At 44.8% G+C, this 18,317-nt stretch overlaps 2 protein-coding genes across 4 annotated transcripts in view; one reads left to right on the forward strand and one right to left on the reverse strand.

The window, feature by feature from the left end:
- Positions 1–1,173, reverse strand: part of ATP7B (ATPase copper transporting beta) — a 64,726-nt gene extending 63,553 nt beyond the window's left edge. The window contains exon 1 of one of the 2 annotated variants that reach the window (XM_041731380.1): positions 895–1,173. The gene's annotated coding sequence lies outside the window, so the exon portion shown is untranslated. Of the gene's footprint in view, positions 1–131 lie in introns of both variants that reach the window. The other variant, XM_041731378.1, reaches the window with a different exon arrangement.
- Positions 644–15,639, forward strand: ALG11 (ALG11 alpha-1,2-mannosyltransferase). 2 transcript variants are annotated; one of them, XM_041731383.1, is made up of 5 exons: positions 644–752; positions 3,877–4,107; positions 6,629–7,560; positions 10,093–10,387; positions 10,877–15,639. In XM_041731383.1, the coding sequence occupies exons 1-4, from the start codon at positions 709–711 to the stop codon at positions 10,362–10,364; spliced, it is 1,479 nt and encodes a 492-aa protein (XP_041587317.1). In that variant the 5' UTR covers positions 644–708; the 3' UTR covers positions 10,365–10,387; positions 10,877–15,639. The 2 variants fall into 2 exon arrangements, with proteins under 2 accessions (XP_041587317.1, XP_041587316.1); XM_041731382.1 differs by lacking the exon at positions 10,877–15,639 and having other exon boundaries at positions 10,093–10,418.
- The last annotated feature ends 2,678 nt before the right edge of the window (positions 15,640–18,317 follow it).

Here is an 18,317-nt window from a genome sequence, read left to right on the forward strand (position 1 = left end):
CGGCCGGGCGCCCCCACGGGGCCAGGCCCGGGACCCGCAGCCCTCGCCCGCGGGTGGGTCAGACGCGCGCCACGGGCCCCGGAGCCGCGCTCGCACCCTGGCGGGGCCGGTCCTCCCCGGGGCTCCGCTACCTCGGGCGGGGGCGCTGCGGACTCGGTCTGCGGCCTGCAGCGAGCGCCGGGAGGGCCGCGGGGCGGACGCGGAGATGCGGACCCAGGGCGCGCCGGCCGCGGGCGGGGAGGTGCGGTGCGGCGGGCGCCGGCTCCGGGTCCGGGTCCGCGCCTGGCTCCCGAGCGCCGGATCCCAGGCGTTACGGCCGCGCCGGGGGTGACCTCTGCACCTGGAAAATCGACCCGAGGCGCGCAAGGGCCTCCCATTGGTCTCAACCGCCCGCGGGCCCCGGGCGGGGGGCTTCCCGTGGGGGAGGGGGCCGAGGGCGGGGCGCCGGGGTCCCTCGCAGGCCACGCCCGCAGCCCGACTCCCGCTCCGGCCCCGCCCGTTGGGGCGGGACCCTCGTGCGCCACGCCGAACACTCGTCTCCTCCCCGGGAGATTCTATTGGCTGGAAGGCCGTGGGAAGCTACTGCCAGCAGCCAATTGAAACGCAAGATGGGCCCCGCGGGGGCGGGGAGAACACCCCCCGCTTCCTCAGGAGCCAATAGAGAAGAGGAACAGCGAAGCGCTTCCGGAGGTCGGGGGTCGAGGGAAGATGGCGGCCGCCAAAGGGGGCTGGTGCCTGTGCGAGTTACTGAGGTGAGGAGCGCGGTGGGGCGGGTTTGCAGGCGTTTTCTTTCGCGGGGACACCTGTCCGCCTCGTGCAACTGGAACTGGCGGGGAGGGGGTCCTCCTGCCCCGGTCCTAGGCTGTTTCCTCAAAGACAGCGCTTTCCTCTCACCTCGGAGTTTCCAGTCAGACTGGAGCTGACCGGATCAGACTCCGTTTACCGCCTCGTCTCGGCCTGCCCCGTGCGGTGAGGGCCGGCGTCTCCCCTCCTGGTGTTCCTCGCGCCGTCGCTGTCCTCGCCCTGTCACGGGTCGTTCCTGCTCACTCCTCCTGTGTGGCCGAGCCACGAAGCCCGCTCCGAACCACCGCGTCTGCCCTTCGGTGGAGGATGGGCTCTCCCTCTCCCGTCGTGGCCGCCCCTCCTCACCGACACGGCCATGGCCAGACGTCGGCTTCGTCAGCTTTGGAGACAAAACCACCGTCCCACCGGCAGCAGTGGCTTGGTTTTGGCCTCGGTTTTCCGCGAAGAGCAGAGAGGCACGGGCTCTGGCGGAACCGCAGGAGAGGGCCCCCGGCTCCCCGACCGGAAGCCGGGGGGCGGGCGGGCGGGGTGAGTGACACCCGAGGGGGGGCGGGGGTCTCCTGGCTGCTCCTGGGACGCTCTGGGAGATGCGCGCGCACCCCCCCCACGCAGGTCCCGCGGGACAGGAAGCTGGGGGGCGGGGCGGGCGGGGTGAGTGACACCCTAGGGGAGGGCGGGGGGGCGGGGTCTGCGCAGGCAGCTGCTCCCCAGGACTGTCCGGCCTTCGGGACTGAGGGATCGGGCTCCGCGCTGGCCTCCCGAGCCCTCTTAGGGACGGTTTTAGTTCACAGATAGAAACTTCATGCTGAGTCCTCAGCTCCATGATTACCCGCTGATCTTTATTTCTGGTTGATGGAAGAATAGTCACATAAAATTTTATCACATAGACACTACATTGTTTCTTGTAAAAAAAGTTAGGAAATAGATGAGCAAAAAAGAAAAATCATGGGATCCCTGGGTGGCGCAGCGGTTTGGCGCCTGCCTTTGGCCCGGGGCGCGATCCTGGAGACCCGGGATCGAATCCCACGTCGGGCTCCCGGTGCATGGAGCCTGCTGCTCCCTCTGCCTGTGTCTCTGCCTCTCTCGCTCTCTGTGTGACTATCATAAAAAAAAAATTATTTATTCATGAGACGCACAGAGAGAGAGAGAGAGAGACACAGGCAGAGGGAGCAGCAGGCTCCATGCACCGGGAGCCCGACGTGGGATTCGATCCCGGTTCTCCAGGATTGCGCCCTGGGCCAAAGGAAGGCGCCAAACCGCTGCGCCACCAAGAAAGCCTTGTGTTTCTATGATAAACATTATTTAATGGCACATATTTTTAGTTATATTTAAATAAATTCTAAAATTGATAGTTTTTTTTTAAAGATTTATTTATTTTAGAGAGGGGGAGAGAGAACCCTTCGCAGACTCCCTGATGAGCCCAGAGTCTGATGAGGGGCTCCATCCCAGGACCCTGAGATCATAAACTGAGCTGGCACTTAACTGAGTAGTTGGTGCCCCTAAAATGAGTAGTTTTAATGTGCAAGCAATACAGGATGTTTAATAAATTTATCTATAGAGTCTGAGTCTTCAAAACTAACAGACGCAATAAAGGACTGGCTCAACTTTAGTCATTAATATGGGGGTTTTTTCCTGATTTTTAACAAAAAATTTTATTTATTCATGAGACACAGAGAGAGAGAGAGAGAGAGGCATTGACACAGGCAGAGGGAGAAGCAGGCTCTACTCAGGGAGCCTGACATGGGACTTGATCCCAGGTCTCCAGGATCACACCCCGCGCTGCAGGCGGCGCTAAACTGCTGCGCCACCAGGGCTGCCCTTTTTTCCTGATTTTAAGTTAAATAGGTCAAGTTGAAAATCTATCATATGAATCTTACCATTTAAATCATTAGAAGGAAATGTCATAAAAATCTTTGTATTATGTAATATAGGTCAGCCACATTCTTTTAAAGATTTTATTTATTTATTTCTGAGAGACACAGAGAGAGGCAGAGACACAGGTAGAGGGAGAAGCAGGCTCCACACAGGGAGCCCGATGTGGGACTCAGTCCCGGGATCCCAGGATCACACCCTGGGAAGGCAAGTGCCAAACCACTGAGCCACCCAGGGATCCCCAGTCAGCCACATTTTAAGTTAAATGGGCTTTTGGCTTGTCCTGGGAAAGCTCTATAATATTGCTTTAATGAATTCATGTATTCCAAATGTTAAATAAATGACAAATCTTTCCACTTCTGTCAAACTCTGTTCATCCTTTAAGGCAATGGTTCTCAAAGTATGGTCATAGACCCTAGCAGGTCCCCAAGACCCTGTTAGTAGTTCTTCAAGGTTAAAACTATTTTTATAATAATTGAAAATAACATTTGTTTTTTCATTATGTTTACATTTGTACCTATAGTGCAAAAGTAATGGTGGATAAAACTGCTATTTAGCGCAAATGGAGGCAATGACATCAAAGTGTTGTAATAGGAGTGAGTTTACCAATGTGTGTGAAGTAGGTTGTTGGTGCATTTTTGGCAACTCGCTTAGAAGTACAGGAGGGAAGGCAGTTATTTCAGGGTCATAGAAACAGATCAAATGCAGAACTTGTAATAGAAGTGGAGGTATCTAAGTTCCTCTTGCCCCAGAAGGTGAAGTGAGAGAATAAAAATGATTTACAATTTCATCAGACTTTTAACTAATTAGAAGTCTGTGTCATAAATTTGAGGATCAATTGCCATTCCTAATCATATCTTGTTCAGCTTAGTAATTAAATTTGTTATTAATCATTTAACACATATACTGTTAGGAGAAAGGTGGCTCAACATTGATTTTTCACTGCCAATTAAAAAGAAAAGTTATACTGAATTGCTAGCATCCTATGGAGATCAGAATTAAGGGGGATTTGCCCTTCTGACATTGGACATTTTATGTGTTAGAATATTAAAAGTTGAGTATGTTGTTAGCAGACTCCCAGCTATAAAACTTTTGTGTTCACTATTAATGTATAAAGTGGCTATGTAAAAGTAGACTTTAAATTGTAGTTTCTTTAGAATGGGCATTTTGTCGATTTTTACATTTTCCTTCTTGTTTCAGATTTTTTTATTCATTGTTCGTCCCTGGGCTAACAGTCTGTGGAACTTTATGTGTATGTCTGTTCGCTATCCTCTGGGGAATCAGACTGCTGCTACAGAAAAAGAAAGAGTCAGTATCAACCAGCAAAAATGGGAAGAAGCAAACGGTGGTTGCATTTTTTCATCCATACTGCAATGCTGGTGGAGGAGGAGAAAGAGTTTTGTGGTGTGCCTTAAGGGCCCTGCAGAAAAAGTAGGTATGCATCTCTCCTAGCTCATTTACTCTATTATTACCATTAAAGAAAAATCCTTGTCCAGATAATCAGCTTGCTCCACTACCTTCTTTGTAGCCAGGAATTAATTGTTCTTCAATAAGGAAATACTTCTGTTATATGCCAACCTGCATTACAAGAGCATGTTGAATTTTAGTTGATATGATAAAAAAAAAAAAAATAGGAAGGGAAAGTCTGCTTTTTGATGGCAAAATGTAGTGGGGATAACTGTCTCCTTGGAAGAATGTGTGGAGAAGAAATAAACAGAAATAGACTAAGTAATGGGGAGTACTTTAAACCTAAATACTTTTAGTCAGTAGTGGCCGCAGGAAATAATGTCTGTGAAAGTGTTTGTTTGATTCTGAGGTTGATACCATTACCAGTTAGATAGTCTTAAGTTACCGCGTTAGAGTCATTTAAAGTTTGAGGCTTCCTTCTCCCCACCCACATCCCCATCCCCACCCCCAAAATGTTTATGATTCCCTTTTAAAGAGGAACAAACATAATAAAGTAGAAGTTCCATTGATGATTGTATCATAGGAGGAAAACTATTATTCTTCTACGGTTACACTGCTTCCTGGCACATGCCCTTCATCCATTTCCTGAGCCCTCGCACAGAATTCCCTTCGCTTTACATTTTTATATTCTCATCCTGGCTCCCAGCCTCCACCCCCGCATTTCCTTTGCCATCTTCCATAACTGCCCAGATCCAAAACATTTTCTTAAATCCCAGCGTAACGGCCTCCTCCTTCAGGCCTTCCCTACTCCCACTCTAATTCCTCCTGTTCTTTGCTTCTCATAACTCTGTGCATTAACTTGTCAAACTGGATTATCTAGCTCTAGTAAAAGGGCAGTAGTAAAGTTTTGTGATAGCTCTACCATGCACAGATCTTAGATTTTAGCTGAGAGAGAGACAAGATAATAAACAAAGAAAAATATCAAGTGGTGAGAAATGCGGCGAGAGAAATTAAAATAGGATAACATGAGAGTGATTCCATACTTTAGGATGAGTGATTAGGGAAAATCTCCAAGGAGGTAACACTTAATGGAGTCTAAATGACAAAAGCAGCTGACATTTACTGAGCACTTACCTCTATGCCAGGCATTGCCTGGAGTGCTTTACATGCCACTCAGTCCTCACTACAACCCACTCAGTCCTCACTACAACCGTATGAGGTTGTTACTCTTACCCTCATTTGACAGGTGAGGAAACTGAGTTAACCAGAGTCCATGTTGTAATCCACATGCCATACTGTCAGCCTCAGGAAAAGACAGTGAATGTGAGAAAAGAGAATTCAAAGCAGAGGGGATTACAAGTTCCCTAAAACAAGAAGGACCTTGGCTTGTTCACAGAAAGGAATTCAGTTTGGCCGACCGTGCGGGCATGTGAGACAGTGGAGGCCTCATGTTACACAGGACTTGAGTGAGCAGGGTAAGGAGTTTAGGTTTAATTCTAAATGCTGTGGAAAACTGTATGAGAATTTCAAACAGAGAGATGACATTCTGCTGACCTGTTGCTGTAATGGCTAAAACAAGAATTTATTGTTCTTTCTAACAGTTTAGACACTGACAGGCCCTGTTGGGAATCCCTCATGCCAAGCAGCTGCATTAGATGGCAGCTGGGGCCCAGTCATCTGAAGGCCTTTGCTAACCTGTCTGCTTCCTGGGCTGGGACGGTGGCAGCAGCTCCCGTGGGTGAGGGTGTGGGATACAGGTCAGGCATCTCTGTCGCCCTGCAGCCTCTGCACATGACGGCCTTGGTCTGGCACACAACACGGCAGTCTCAGGATACTGGACTCCTCATGTGACAGCTGACTTCTCTAGAGCGAAGTAGAAATTGCCGCTCTTAGAGCCTGGGTCTAGAAACTGGCAAGATGTCACCTTTGACATAGGCTAATGGTTAAAAGAGTCACAGAGCCCACTGTTATTCCAGAGGAGGTGGTGTAGATCCCACCGCTCGACAAATGTCAAAGAGTCTGTGGCCATCATCTTTAAGCAACCAGAGGCTGATGCAGGCACCAGATCTAGCTTGAAGAATCTTGTTGCATGTCTCAGATAAAAACACTGAGTGATGCTTTAGCATTTACAATTCTATCTAAAGATACATTTAGTAAATTTTAACTCTTGTTTCTGAATGTTATTAATATTTTAGTACCATTTTTATATTGAGAAATTTGTCAAAATAAAGTTTCTGAATATTTCTTAAAGACAGAAATGTCGATCAGCAATTTTTGTTGATGTCTGCTCTATGCGAAAGTCTTAGAAGAGGAAATAGCAAAGAACTAGAGATCTCATTTGGAGGACTAACATTTCACTCGCAGGGCAGCAGAAGACTCAGGAAAGAGGAGAACCAAGAACAATGAATGAAAGACGTGGAAAACCTTTTTTTCAGTCTAAAATAAGGTTACTCTTAGTAACCTTGTGAGAAAATAATTATCTACAACTTTTTGCTTGGTTCTCACCTACACTAAGGAAAACCTTAAGTATTACATTCTATTTTAGGTACCCTGAAGCAGTTTACGTCGTTTATACTGGTGACGTCGACGTCAGTGGACAGCAGATACTAGAAGGCGCTTTCCAAAGATTTAACATCAAACTCACTCACCCAGTGAAGTTTGTCTTCTTAAGGAAACGCTACCTTGTGGAAGATTCACTCTATCCTCACTTCACACTGCTGGGCCAAAGTCTAGGGTCCATTTTTCTTGGCTGGGAAGCTCTAATGCAGTGTGTTCCCGACATTTACATCGATTCAATGGGATACGCGTTCACACTTCCTCTGTTTAAGTATTTAGGTGGTTGTCGCGTCGGAAGCTATGTTCATTATCCCACCATCAGCACCGACATGCTTTCCGTAGTGAAGAATCAAAATGTTGGCTTTAACAATGCAGCCTTCATTACCAGGAATCCTTTTCTCAGCAAATTAAAGCTCATCTATTATTATTTATTTGCTTTTGTTTATGGACTTGTTGGTTCTTGCAGTGATGTAGTGATGGTCAATTCTTCCTGGACGCTAAATCACATTCTCTCACTGTGGAAGGTTGGGAATTGCACTAACATTGTTTATCCACCTTGTGACGTGCAGACATTTCTGGACATTCCCTTACGTGAGAAAAAGACGACCCCAGGACATTTACTGGTTTCCATTGGCCAGTTCCGGCCTGAAAAGAATCATCCTTTGCAGATCAAAGCCTTTGCTAAGTTGCTGAATAAAAAGGTGGCTGAGCCACTTCCTTCACTTAAACTTGTCCTCATTGGAGGTTGTCGTAACCAAGATGATGAGCTGAGGGTAAACCAACTGAGAAGGCTTGCTGAGGATCTAGGAATTCAAGAAGATGTGGAATTTAAAATAAACATCCCATTTGACGAGTTGAAGCATTACTTGTCTGAAGCAACAATTGGTCTGCATACCATGTGGAACGAGCATTTTGGGATTGGTGAGTCTGTCCTTTAAGCAACTCGTTTGGCGCCATGAGAATGTACATTTTAGGTTCTCTTGATACAATGATAATATTGTGGAAGTTTTTATCAAGTCTTCATGCTCTTCCACTGGTCCACCAAGTAAGCTCTTTTCATTTGAGACCCTGCAGGACATGACAGTATGTAGTCAGTAATAATAGGTGATATTTATTGACAATTTACTGCATAGAAGTCACTGTTGGGATTTTTCAAGTGTTATCTGACTTAATCCTGCTTCATATATATTCTTAATTCCATTTTTTTTATATTTTTATTTTATTTTTATTTATTTTTTTAAAGATTTTATTTATTTATTCATTCATGAAAGATGCAGAGAGAGAAAGAGAGAGAGAGGCCGGCAGAGGCACAGGCAGAGGGAGAAGCAGGCTCCATGCAGGGAGCCTGACATGGGACTGGATCTCGGGTCTCCAGGATCATGCCCTGGGCCAAAGGCAGGCGCTAAACCGCTGAGCCACACCAGGATCCCTCTTATTTCCATTTTACAAATAAACTCAGGCACAGAGAGGTTTTGAACTTGTCCTTGTTCAGCCACAGGAAGAGGTAGAGCCTGGATCATCCCTCAGACAGCCCCTGCTCTTATCTACCACAGTTTCTCTGCCCCTCCCAACCCCATCTGCGGACCAGTGCAGGTTCCCGGCCTAATCTCACTCAAGGACCAAATCTGAGTTCTTGGGTGGAGCCCAGGTAGATGTATTTTGGTAAAGCTCCTCGGGTGATTTTGTTGTACACCAAAAGCTGAATCCGCTGGGCTCCACACAGACTTCTCTTGGCTCTTCTATTGATTCCCTACTCATTACTAGAATGGCCTCCCCTCTTCCTGCTGAATCCTGTTTAAGTATCTGACTCACCTCCAGTGGTGGCTTTGTGCCTTCCCATGCTCGGTGTTCAGGGAAAATGGAAGAACATAAAAGTGAAGTTTCCTATACGAAGGCTACAGTTTATCTTCTACTCTTGTCAATCCCTGGTTGGTAGCACACGACTAAGCTTAGACATACAGCAAGAACTCTGGTTCAAGCCTTCTGCATGGGGTTTGACTTCCTGCGCTTCCTTCCGCAGAGACTTACTGAGCATGCACGGTGCCAGGCTTGTGGTGGGTGCGGGGAAATGACCGGGACGCAAACTGGTGTTCAGAGACCCCCAGCTCTGCGTGTGATGCAAACCAGTTAAACAGTACTTTACTGGACAGGGTGCTAAGACCTATGTCAGGGCAAGCAGAGAAACACCTGATGTAGATTTGTGAGGTCGGAGAACAATTGCCCGAGGACATGATGTCACTTGTAAGCTGGGACCTGAACAATAATTAGAAGCCAGCCTTGCAAAAGAGGAGAATATCCAGCAGAGGAAACAGCGTTGAGACAGGTGTGACAAAGGGAGCCTTCACAGGCACGCTGAAGGGACGATGGAGGTACAGCTTGCCAAAGGAGCGGGGGGGCTGGGGCCAGATCAGGTGGCCGTGTGATGCCAGTGGGAGAAGATAGACCGATTTTAAGTGTTGGATTGAAAAGCTTTCTGTTTCCTCCAGTTCACTCCGGGTGCCACGTGGAGGGGTGGATTGGTGAGGAGCAGAGAGAGCCAGACGAGGAAGGCAGGAGGGTGTGTGGGGCTGCCCCGGCAACCTGATGGGGTGGGATCTGAATGTGGCGGGCGAACATGCCCGAGCGGATTCTGAAGCAGGATTGAGCAGGACTTGGTGATGAATTGGATTTGTTAGACGAAGGAGAAAGAAGAGTCACAGGGGACCTCCTGGTGCTTTGAGTTGGACAAGTGTGTCAGTGGTGGATGGCTTTCCCCTAGAGATGGACTCCAAGAGGAGAGGCAACCGATGAGCCGGGCTCCTCGCACGCAGAGTTAGGTGTTGGTGGGACACGGAGGTGTGTGTGCGTCCCAGTGGGCACTGGTCTAGAAGTGCAGGTGAGGGGCTTGACCTGGAAACAGAGGAGCTGGCGTCACTGTCCCGGCAGTTGCAGAAACCCCACGGATGAGTTACCTCATTGCTTGGGGAAAGTGTGCCCAGCGAGAGGAGGCCCTAGTACAAAACGCTGGAAACAAGAACGGCTAAGAAGTGGGTAGAAGCAGGAGCCAACAGAGAAGGGAAGTGGAGGGAGGAGAGAAACCTGATGCTGTGATTTGAACTCCTGAGATTTTGCTTTTGATATCTTTTTACAACTTACCAGTAGCCATTAATCATCTGCCTTCTTGCTCACACTGTATGGTCTTCTGCTTTGTTTCAGTGTCCGCAGTATATCTGTTATATAGACCTCCACCTGCTTGTCTGTTTCAGTTAAGAATGAAATAGCATTATTGCGAAGCTTCGAAACTAAAAAACTTTCATTTGGTACTGCGGAATTTTAATAAGCAAATTTATAGACGCAACATTTACTTAAATTTCTCATGAGTGGCTTAATATTTTTAGAGGTTTCTGCTCATCCTTGTTCTTATGAACGCTCTCAAAATGTTAAAAGACTACACAGCTTTTGTTTGTTTCTCAGGAGTTGTCGAGTGTATGGCAGCTGGCACAATTATCCTTGCACACAATTCAGGGGGCCCGAAGCTCGACATTGTCGTTCCACACCAAAGAGAGATAACTGGATTTCTGGCTGAAAGCGAAGAAGACTACGCTGAGACCATGGCTCATATTCTTTCCATGTCTGAGGAAAAGAGACTCCAAATCCGAAGCAATGCTCGGGCATCTGTGAGCAGATTCTCTGATCAGGAGTTCGAACTGGCATTCCTGTCATCTGTGGAGAACTTACTTAAATAGTGCCGTATCTGTAAAAGTCAAAGGTATTTTATATAAAACAGCTAAACACCTTCATATGTTAGTGTTTTTCTAAAGTTTTTCCGTATGGTGATAAAGTCAGCCTGAGCAATGTACTCAGCAGTTTGTATATAGACAGGATATTGATTTCAATGGAAACGAAAAAAAGGTAAAATTACCTAAATGGTTTAAATGAAAAAAAAAAAGTAAGATTAGTATTCTGTCTCAAATTCTGAAAAATATGGATCTGAAAGAAAAAAATGAACAGTCTTACTGTTGGTATGACCCGTCTTTTTCCGATCCAATTTGTCAAATCACCGTACTTTAGAAACCAAGAAAGAGAATTTCCCTTTAGAAAAAAAAGGAAATGGAGAAAGGGAAATGGAGAGCTGACAATTAGTTGATGAGCACTTAGAATTGTTCTGCCATCTTGGAAACACAGATTTTGGTACATTTAAGTTCTAAATACTATTGTGGATGACCTTCTTGAAGATGCCTAACGGTTTTCTTTAAAGAGAAAAGACACTTGCAGCAGGCTGCATCGCGTTCTAAAAGCTCGCAGGGCCGAGCCAGGCGGACTGTGACTGCTCTGTGGCCGAGGGTCTGCTCGCGGAGGCCCCGGTGCTGCCCCGAATCCATCCCTGTCGGGAGCTTGGGATTTGTGAAGTAGCTTTTTGTGTAGCGCTCCCGGGACACTTGTACCAATCCCTTCACAGTTCCACGTTCCCGGGGGCTGGAAGTCAACTTTAAGTCGATCAGAAGGTCTGAGTGAGAACGTCCTGCTAAGTTGTTGTTCTCATAATGATGATGGAGTAACCAGCTCCATCCTCCCGGTCTCTGTTAGCAGCATCATACATTGTACGACATTGTACGGTGACAAGGTGGCATTTCAAAAAGAGCCCCGGACTGGCAGTTAGAATACCTGAGCCTGACCCCACCGTCACTATTTACAAACAGCAGACCTCCTACTACTCAGGCTGCTGCTTAATCTTTTTGAAACTCCGGCTCTTCATCTATAATCTGGAGGTGGTAGTACCTGTCCTCGCTACCCCTTAGTGATTCTGAGATGGAAAGTACGGGAAAGTACTTTGAAAACTATAAAAGTTTTTTTAAAGGTCCCTTTATAAAATAATTAAGAGTAACAATATATAGTAAATGTCATTTGTGATCAAGCCTCCTTATTAAAATAGTAGGACTCAAGGTAGGTTACTAAGTCAATAGCTAGGACTATGTGCTGACTTGAAGAGAACGTCTGTGCTGAACGACTAGCACGGAAAGTATGCGGATGTGCAGATACGGCTACAGAGCCCCGCGGCACTTGGCGTTCTCTGCATACAGAATTCGCTCCTTCTAGATCAGTGAATCGACCTCCAGCCCAGTCTGATACATCTTTGTGTTAGGGGGCATGTGAAAGAGGTCTGGTTTTCCCTCTTTCAAACTCCTCTCATTCAGTCATGGACCCAGCCAGCTGCGTCATCTATTCCCAATTTCACCTTTGACTCATCTGCAGGCCTCCTTCTGTCATCAGATCAAAAAGCAGCAAAGCAGAGCCCCAGGATGATGTGCCACCAACATAGCTTTGGGTGGAGATGGTTCAGTTTAGAAAAGAAAGACTGGTGGACATGGAACCTGGAAGGACCTTACAAATCCTCTGGTCCAATTTTATTTTCAACTTTACAGACCACAATTTAAAGACCTTAAGACTCCTTCAGTCTCACAAAGCTGTTTTAGGGACAAAATCAGGATTATAAGCTGGATGTTCTGACTGCAGTCCACTTGGTTTTCTTATCTTATAGTTAATCTTGGGGCAAGATTTGGCCCACCGCCCCCAGCACTCACCTGTCTACCCTCAGAAAACCATAGGACTAAAGATAAATTGAAGTAGACTAAGCAGAAGGAAAGGAAGCAGAACAGGAAAAAAAAAAAGATTCTGAAATTCTGTAAAGCATTTTTAAATCCTATTTCTTCTAAATTCTTTTTATTTGCCACACACATCACTGGAAACATACTTTGCATATCTCTTCACCCTCCCTATTGCTAATGTGATATTACGTGTTTTTTGTTTTTTTTTTTTCTGGAAAGACCAATAACCATGAAGAGTGTCAAAACAATACGTCAGCTACTGTCTGTCTGGGGAACTTCTGAGTGATTATTCATTCCTATAAAACATTGTTTTTGAATGGTCCTGTTGAGGTATATCCTAAACCCCCAACAGTGGGGATTCACATTCTTATTTGGGTTGTGCATAATAAAATACATGTCCCATGTTCTTTGATAATAATCTGTATATAATATGACTTGGATTTAATAGATACAAAATCTGTTTGTATCTATGATTTAAAGTGATTTTCATGATCTTGGGTACTTTCTCCTTATGGTACATTGGTACCCCCATGCATTCTCCCAATGCTGAATTTGTTATCTACTACTAATATTTCTAAGCTCCACATGCTGGGAATTTAAAAAAAAAAAGAAAAGGAGGCAGGCAAAGGTGGAGGGAGGGAGGAAAGAAAAAACTTCAAGGTAAAACAAAATTGTCTTGCCTTTGGTACCCAAGAAGAATAGGTTGTCAGGTTTAATAGACTTTTTATTTTAATATTTCAGACCTACAAAAAACACTGCAGAGTTTCATACACTTTAATAATTTTCAGGGCTTTTTACAAAGTCATAGACAAAATTATGAGAGTGGCCAGTATAATTGTAAATGCTTTCAGAATATTTGTGTTTAATCATGTAAATGTATCCTAGACTCCAGGACTATAATATGAGTAAGTAGAGTGTCTGCTAAATCTGTCAACAGATTTGGGTACAAGGAGAAAGTTACCCACAACAAGAAGTCATGCAAATTTCTAGAATCAAATTATGCCCTTGTAATTTCCCTACCTCAGCTGATTCTTTTTCCTCTGTCCCCATCCTAAGTCTAAGGCCACCCTGGGCCTTAAAGAAGCATCAGTTCTAATGCTTGAGTGCTACATGCTTGCTTGGACTATACATGCTACAAGATCCCTAGAAGGGAAGTTAAGAGTTGATACACCACTTAAAAAATGATCAGTTTGATAGCTATGATATATAGTTACCGAGATGCATAATTTTTTCCGAGATGCATAATTTTTAATAAAATTTATTCTAAAAACACATGCAAGTCTAATCAATAGTTTCAACTTAACACATGCAGCTAACCTAAACCCAGAATAAAGTAATCAATTGTGCCTCAAGAACATGATTTAGGTAATTGTGTACATAAGGTGGGTAAGGTGAATTAGGAGCTGAAGTAGGTTGGAAAACCTTGCAGATTTGTATACTTGCCACAGTGGATCCTTCCTACTTTATAGCAAAGAACTCAAAATCTGAGCATGAATGATAAGGCTTGGTGGCTATTGGCTAAAGGAGACTTTAGCCAAGCATCTTGTCATTGGAGCAGACTTTATAGGTTTCTTCTTAAACATTGACCTTAAACATTCATTCTTTTTTCTCTCTCTCTGCCTACAACTTACTGGTCTTTGGGATTTTCAGGAACTGTGTTTCATTTTTCATGCATTCAGATACTGTTGAGTGTTTGTTTAGCACACCAACAGATTTAGTGTGTCTGAACCACATAATGTTCTGAAGTAATTAAACATGCATATGCTGACCAGTAAAAGACTCCTAGAATAGATGCTCCAGTCTCTCGGGGTCCTGTGCTACCAACGTTGACATTAACACAGTGGTGAGAAATTTTTAAATATTCTGAGCCTCATGATGTGACCATGCCAAGCACTCTCCCTAAAAGAGTAGATTGTAACCCTTATACGCCGAGTTGAAAGAATAGTACTTCACACACCAGGAAGATACAGGCATGAAGGGGACATTCCTCACAGTTAGGGGAATCCTGATACTTTCCCCACATTTAATGAAATTATATCAAATGTAAAAATAATCCGACCAACACTTCATCTTTGTTTTCTTGGCTCAGCAATGTATGAATGTGCAATTTTAGCTTTATTTGTATTATAGAGCATATATTTCAGGCAGAATTCTATCACTTAGAAAGGTAACCACTCCGTCCTTCACAACAACAACACGGTAAATGAATAAATAGCTAAACTGCAGGCACGTGTTCAACACTGGAATTGTTATAATGTGGCTCTGCTAAGCACCATTTATAAAAAGACCAGCATAAGATATAAGAACCAGGTAGAGTCTCTGCCTTTAAGAAGTCTATAATCTGTACATTTGAAGCTAGTAGAAATTAATTCAATAAAACAGTAAAATGATTTCTTGGGCATAATTAACATGACATGCCTTGATCCTCTTTGCTCAGTTACCCTACTCCTTAAGTGTCAGTGTCCACTTCAGAACAGTTTATTCAATAGAACTTAAGGAATTTCAAAGTTATAGTTTTCTAAAATGGTTGAATGATTATTCTAAGTGAATTAGTTTGTACACTGTGTTTTCTATCATTGTTTTAACAAATTAGCAAACTTAGTTAAAACAACACACATTTATTATCTTTCAGTTCTGTAGGTCAGAAGTCTAAAGTGGATTTCACAAAGCTAAAACCAGCATGTCAGGAGGACTGTGTTCCTTCTGTGGGCTTCTGGGGACGCCCATTGCCTGGCCTTTCCCAGCTTCCAGAAGCTGCCTGCATTCCATGGCTTGTGGCCCCTTCCTCCAAGCCTACAGCACCAGGCTGAGCCCCTCTCACACTGACATCTTCTGGTTCTGTCTCTGCCTCCCTCTTCTACCATTAAACTGGCCTGTGGTTACATTGGGTCTACCTGGATAAGCAAAAATAACTTTCCCCTATTTGAGGTCAGCTGATTAGCAGCCTTAATTTCACCTGCAACCTTAATTCCCCTTTGCCATGAAACAATATATTCACATTGTTGGAGGTGTATTGGGAGAGGAAGGCCCTGCCTGTGACATATATTGTCCAAAAGATTCCTTGATAGAAATTTTGAAGTAAAATATTAATTTCTACATCGAATTGGTCAGTCTCATGGTCTAAATTGGGATAAAAATAAATCCCTGGGATTACTAGAAAACTCATGAATCTATGACTTGTGCTCAAACAGATGCTGCAGTTCATAGGTACTAGTCACTTATGAAAAAGCAAAATAACCACACTGTATATTTTGATGGGTTGTTGATGTTTCTGTTTTCATCAGCGATGCATACTTTGTCATTAGATCGAGTAGAAATACTCCCTGAACCTTCATTTAATTTTGCACATTCCTGGGATCCCTGGGTGGCGCAGCGGTTTGGCGCCTGCCTTTGGCCCAGGGCACGATCCTGGAGACCCGGATTGAATCCCACGTCAGGCTCCCAGTGCATGGAGCCTGCTTCTCCCTCTGCCTGTGTCTCTGCCTCTCTCTCTCTCTGTATGACTATCATAAATAATAAAATAAAAAAATTTAATTTTGCACATTCCTGTGTGTCTGTCCCATCTCTATGTCCTAACTTCTCTGCAGCCTTAGAGAAGCCAGGCGTCTCTTCTCTTCCTCTTTGGGAGTAGCAGGTTTTTCCAGGCACTCCACCACTTTGTTTCTCAACTCACCTTCAGATTCTTCAAAATTTCTGGAAATAAGAGGTAAAAATCAACTTTATGATATCAAAACAATGAAAAATACATATGAAAAGTAGTTCCCCTTCTCATGCCCACCCCCACGTAAGCAATTTGATGGTTGCATCTTCACCCAAGTAATGAATTATTTATTACATCAGCCTGGCTTTCCAACATTGGGATAATCAGTATTATGTTTAGTTGGACTGGGACTCAACAACCTTTATTAATACCCATCTACTCTTATATTTAAAAGGAGAGGAAGAGAGAAGAGGAAAAAAAAAAGAATAAAACAGCTGCCATATAGCGAGCTCTTGCCATACACCAGTGACTGCCCTGAAGCACTTTACACATGACTATTTCATCGAATACAGCACTTCGAGGTAGACATACTCACCATCTATTTATTTATTTTTAAAGATTTTATTTATTCGTGAGAGACACAGAGAGAGACAGAGAGGCAGAGACACAGGCAGAGGGAGAAGCAAGCTCCATGCAGGGAGCCCAACGCCCTCGATCCCGGGACTCCAGGATCACACCCTGGGCTGAAGGCGGCGCTAAACTGCTGAGCCACCCAGGCTGCCCTCTCACCATCAATTTATAAAGAAGCTGAGGCTCAGAGAGGTTAATAAAGCTGCCCAAGGTCTCACAGATACTGATTAGCAGGACTGGGAACTGAAATTGTATCTAAGACCTCAACACTGGTATTCTTAGAAGGGAAGAAGGCAGGAGACCAAGAAAACCATCTCAATGATCCCATATTTACTTGGCGAGTAAAGAAGCTGAAGGAGATCTGATAAGAGCCAAGAAAGTATTCATCATGGGAGCCAAGGAGGCAGGAAATTTCCAGGTAGCAAGAAGCCAAATAAGATGACAGAAATGACAGCTGGACCTGACAACTTCAAGGTAATAGATGACTTTTGCAATAAAGTGTGCTATGTGGCAGGAGCCATCATAGAGTGGATCAAGAAAGCAAGTAGGAGGTGGGGCGCCTGGGTGGCTCAGCCAGTTAAGCCTCTGCCTTCTGCTCAGGTCATGATCTCAGGGTCCTGTGATCGAGTCCCACACCAAGCCCTCTACCTAGCGGGGAGCTGACTTCTGCTGCTCCCTCTGCCCGTCCCCCCTCACTTGCAACCTGTGTTCTCTCTCTCTCTCAAATAAATATATAAAATCTTGAAAGAAAGAAAGAAAGAAAGAAAGAAAGAAAGAAAGAAAGAAAGAAAGAACGAGCAAGCAGTAGGAGGTAAACAAGTGATGACAAGAAGCTTAAACTCCTTTGAGGGAAGCCTGGCTCTGAAAGGATAGCGTTAACTTGAGAAGATGAGGGCAATGATTTTTTGGTGTTTCTCAAGAAGGGACAGATTTGGGCACATGTATACGCTGAGAGAAAGTAGGTAACAGACATTAAAAATATAGGACAGGGGATCCCTGGGTGGCTCAGTGGTTTAGCGCCTGCCTTCAGCCCAGGGCGTGATCTTGGAGTCCCGAGATCGAGTCCCACCTCGGGCTCCCTGCATGGAGCCTGCTTCTCCCTCTGCCTGTGTCTCTGCCTCTCTCTCGCTCTGTGTCTCATGAATAAATAAATAAAATCTTTTTAAAAAGTATAGGAGGACAGATAATACAAACACGTTCTCTGAGAAAGCCTGGGATTCAGAGCGCCTGTGCCAGGATGTGCTTTCAGCAGGGAGACCGTTTTTTTTTTTTTTTGTCTGGGGAAGAAGACAGGAAAAGAGAAAGCAGTGAGGACTTATGTGGATGGAAAGACGTTTGGAACCAGACAATCAAGACCATTCCATTTACAAACCACATACCAGCTCTGTGAAGTAGAGGCATGGTCCCAGGACGAGACTGAGGTGAATGGGAGTGAATATGCAGGGTGGAGGGTTTGGAGGGAAGCAAGCCAGGCATAGGATTGCCAGATACCATGGAGGACCTCATTAAAACCGGAGGGCATGCATCTGGGGTGAACCAGCAATTCAAGCTCCTATTTGTTAAGCTATCATCCCTTTGTCTTCGTTCCTCTACAGTTTGAAGTATGATGTGTCTAGGTGTGAATTTATTTTCACTGTTCCTGCTTGGTTATTGCTCTGCTTACCAGAGATCACAGCGTATGGCTTTCAATGACTATAAAAAGCTCACAGCTCTAATTGCTTTGAATATTGCTTTTCTCTGATTCTCTTCCTCTGGAACTCCTTTTAGATACACATTGGACCTTCATGACCCTTAACTCCTCTCTCACATTTCCCAATATTTTTTACTTCAAGTCTTTCTGGCAGTTACTAATTCCCTCATTAACTGCACCTATTCTGTATTTAAACTGTCATTTGAATATTAATTTCTACTAGATTCTTTTTCACTTCTGGAAGCTCTGTTTGGTTAATTATCAAATCTTCCTGCTCTTGATAGATTGGCTT

The sequence above is a fragment of the Vulpes lagopus genome, chromosome 16, assembly GCF_018345385.1.
Source record: "Vulpes lagopus strain Blue_001 chromosome 16, ASM1834538v1, whole genome shotgun sequence".
Taxonomy (NCBI): Eukaryota; Metazoa; Chordata; class Mammalia; order Carnivora; family Canidae; genus Vulpes; species Vulpes lagopus.

What these genes read in the sequence shown, in the direction of transcription:
- ALG11 (XM_041731383.1), top strand. Translation starts at nt 709, where the DNA reads ATGGCGGCCGCCAAAGGGGGCTGGTGCCTGTGCGAGTTACTGAG. An exon ending in TGCCTGTGCGAGTTACTGAG is followed by an intron (nt 753 to 3,876) that starts GTGAGGAGCGCG and finishes TTCTTGTTTCAG; the next exon opens with ATTTTTTTATTCATTGTTCG. An exon ending in GAACGAGCATTTTGGGATTG is followed by an intron (nt 7,561 to 10,092) that starts GTGAGTCTGTCC and finishes TTTGTTTCTCAG; the next exon opens with GAGTTGTCGAGTGTATGGCA.